Here is a 2,500-nt window from a genome sequence, read left to right on the forward strand (position 1 = left end):
CTGTTCCCCTTCACCATCTGGTTCTGTATAAAGGTGAGTAAGACACGGAACAATGTCCGTAGAATGAATAGAACGTGTAAAATGTTGCATCACTGGCAGTAATTGGCCAGTAAGTTACTGTAATTTATTTTACCGTACAGCTAATGTAAACCATTTTACTGTACCAAAAATTGTACTATAATCTAATTTATAGAATATTACTGGAATGACCCATGCAGCGACATATAACCCAGTGTTCTTTGCAGGATTATATTTTTTTACATATACATTTTGGTAATTTAACGGGCATTCTTGTCCTTAGCAACTTACATTTAACAAAGGTTGATTTAAAAAAAAGTATATATTACTGTCACGCCCTGACCATAGAGAGCCCTCGGGGTTCTCTATGGTGTGTTAGGTCAGGGCGTGTCTAGGGGGTGTTCTAGTCGATATATTTCTAGGTTTGGGTTTGAGTATGGTTCCCAATTAGAGGCAGCTGATGTTCGTTGTCTCTAATTGGGGATCATACTTAAGGCGTCCCTGTTCCCACCTGCATTGTGGGATATTGTTCCGTGTATGTGCATGTAGCACCACGTAGGTCACGTGTCGTCGTCGTCGTTCGTTTATTGGTTTGCTGAAGTTTCACTGTAAAGAAAGATGTGGAACTCTCATGACGCTTCGCCTTGGTGCGTCCGTTATCACGACCGTGACAATTACAGTAATAGCAAGTAAAACTTTTCTGTTACTGAACATTTTCACTTTTTTACTTGCTATGACTGTGATATGTTTTTCCTTTATCAACCTTGCTTGGATGACTGTAGTGCCTGCTAAATGACTAAATTACAATCTAAATGTAAACATGTTAACTTGCAAAGGATCACTGGGTAATGTGTCGCTGCATGGGTAATTCCAGTAATATACTGTAAATTAGATTAATGTACCATTTTTGGTACAGTAAAATGGATTACCATAAATAGCATTACAGTAGCTGTAATGTAAAAAATAATTACAGTAACTTACTGGCCAATTTATACTGAGCATGTCAGCTACCAACGTCACCATGCTGTTTGTACTGTAGACCGACACATCAACTACTTTACCCACATTACCTACAGAACTACAGATACCTCTAACTAAAATCTACCAAGATATGTTCTATATTTAACTTTTTGTGTTGTGTGTTGTGTGTATGTGTATGTTTATGTGTGTGTGTGTGTGTGTGTGTGTGTGTGTGTGTGTATGTGTGTGTGTGTGTGTATGTGTGTGTGTGTGTGTGTGTGTGTGTGTGTGTATGTGTGTGTGTATGTGTATGTGTATGTGTATGTGTATGTGTATGTGTGTGTGTGTGTGTGTGTGTGTTGTGTTGTAGATAGTTCAGGAGTATGAACGTGCTGTCATCTTCAGGCTGGGCCGTATTACAGACCGGAAGGCTAAGGGACCAGGTAAAAGACCAGTCTCTGTCTGTCTGTCTGTCTGTCTGTCTGTCTGTCTGTCTGTCTGTCTGTCTGTCTGTCTGTCTGTCTGTCTGTCTGTCTGTCTGTCTGTCTGTCTGTCTGTCTGTCTGTCTGTCTGTCTGTCCCTTTGTCTGTCTGTCTGTCTGTCCGTCCGTCCGTCTGTCTGTCTGTCTGTGTTGTGTGCGTGTGAATATTCAATCTACATCGATGTAAAGATATAAACTCTCTCTCTTCCAGGTATCTTTTTCGTTCTGCCGTGCACAGACTCCTTCGTGAAAGTGGACCTGAGAACCGTGTCATTCGACATCCCTCCACAGGAGGTAGGACCTATACTAACCAGGAAGTACCTCCACGTTAAATAAACTGTTATATAAATCAGGAGGTAGGACCTATACTAACCAGGAAGGACATAAACTGTTATATAAATCAGGAGGTAGGACCTATACTAACCAGGAAGGACACCCATTAAATAAACTGTTATATAAATCAGGTGGTAGGACCTATACTAACCAGGAAGGACATAAACTGTTATATAAATCAGGAGGGTAGGACCTATACTAACCAGGAAGTACATCCACGTTAAATAAACTGTTATATAAATCAGGTGGTAGGACCTATACTAACCAGGAAGGACACCCATTAAATAAACTGTTATATAAATCAGGAGGTAGGACCTATACTAACCAGGAAGTACATCCACGTTAAATAAACTGTTATATAAATCAGGAGGTAGGACCTATACTAACCAGGAAGGACATAAACTGTTATATAAATCAGGAGGTAGGACCTATACTAACCAGGAAGGACACCCATTAAATAAACTGTTATATAAATCAGGAGGTAGGACCTATACTAACCAGGAAGGACATAAACTGTTATATAAATCAGGAGGTAGGACCTATACTAACCAGGAAGTACATCCACGTTAAATAAACTGTTATATAAATCAGGTGGTAGGACCTATACTAACCAGGAAGGACACCCATTAAATAAACTGTTATATAAATCAGGAGGTAGGACCTATACTAACCAGGAAGGACACCCATTAAATAAACTGTTATATAAAT

At 39.6% G+C, this 2,500-nt stretch overlaps 1 protein-coding gene across 1 annotated transcript in view; it reads left to right on the forward strand.

Moving 5' to 3' along the window:
- Window positions 1-3: 3 nt before the first annotated feature.
- stoml3b (stomatin (EPB72)-like 3b) overlaps window positions 4-2,500 on the forward strand; it is a gene marked incomplete at its 5' end in the record, with an annotated part of 8,946 nt that continues 6,449 nt past the window's right edge. Inside the window, 3 exons of the mRNA XM_029743441.1 lie at window positions 4-33; window positions 1,349-1,421; window positions 1,671-1,753. Coding sequence (XP_029599301.1) covers window positions 4-33; window positions 1,349-1,421; window positions 1,671-1,753 — 186 coding nt within the window. The remainder of the gene's footprint in view (window positions 34-1,348; window positions 1,422-1,670; window positions 1,754-2,500) is intronic.

Source organism: Salmo trutta, unplaced genomic scaffold, assembly GCF_901001165.1.
Source record: "Salmo trutta unplaced genomic scaffold, fSalTru1.1, whole genome shotgun sequence".
NCBI lineage: Eukaryota > Metazoa > Chordata > Actinopteri > Salmoniformes > Salmonidae > Salmo > Salmo trutta.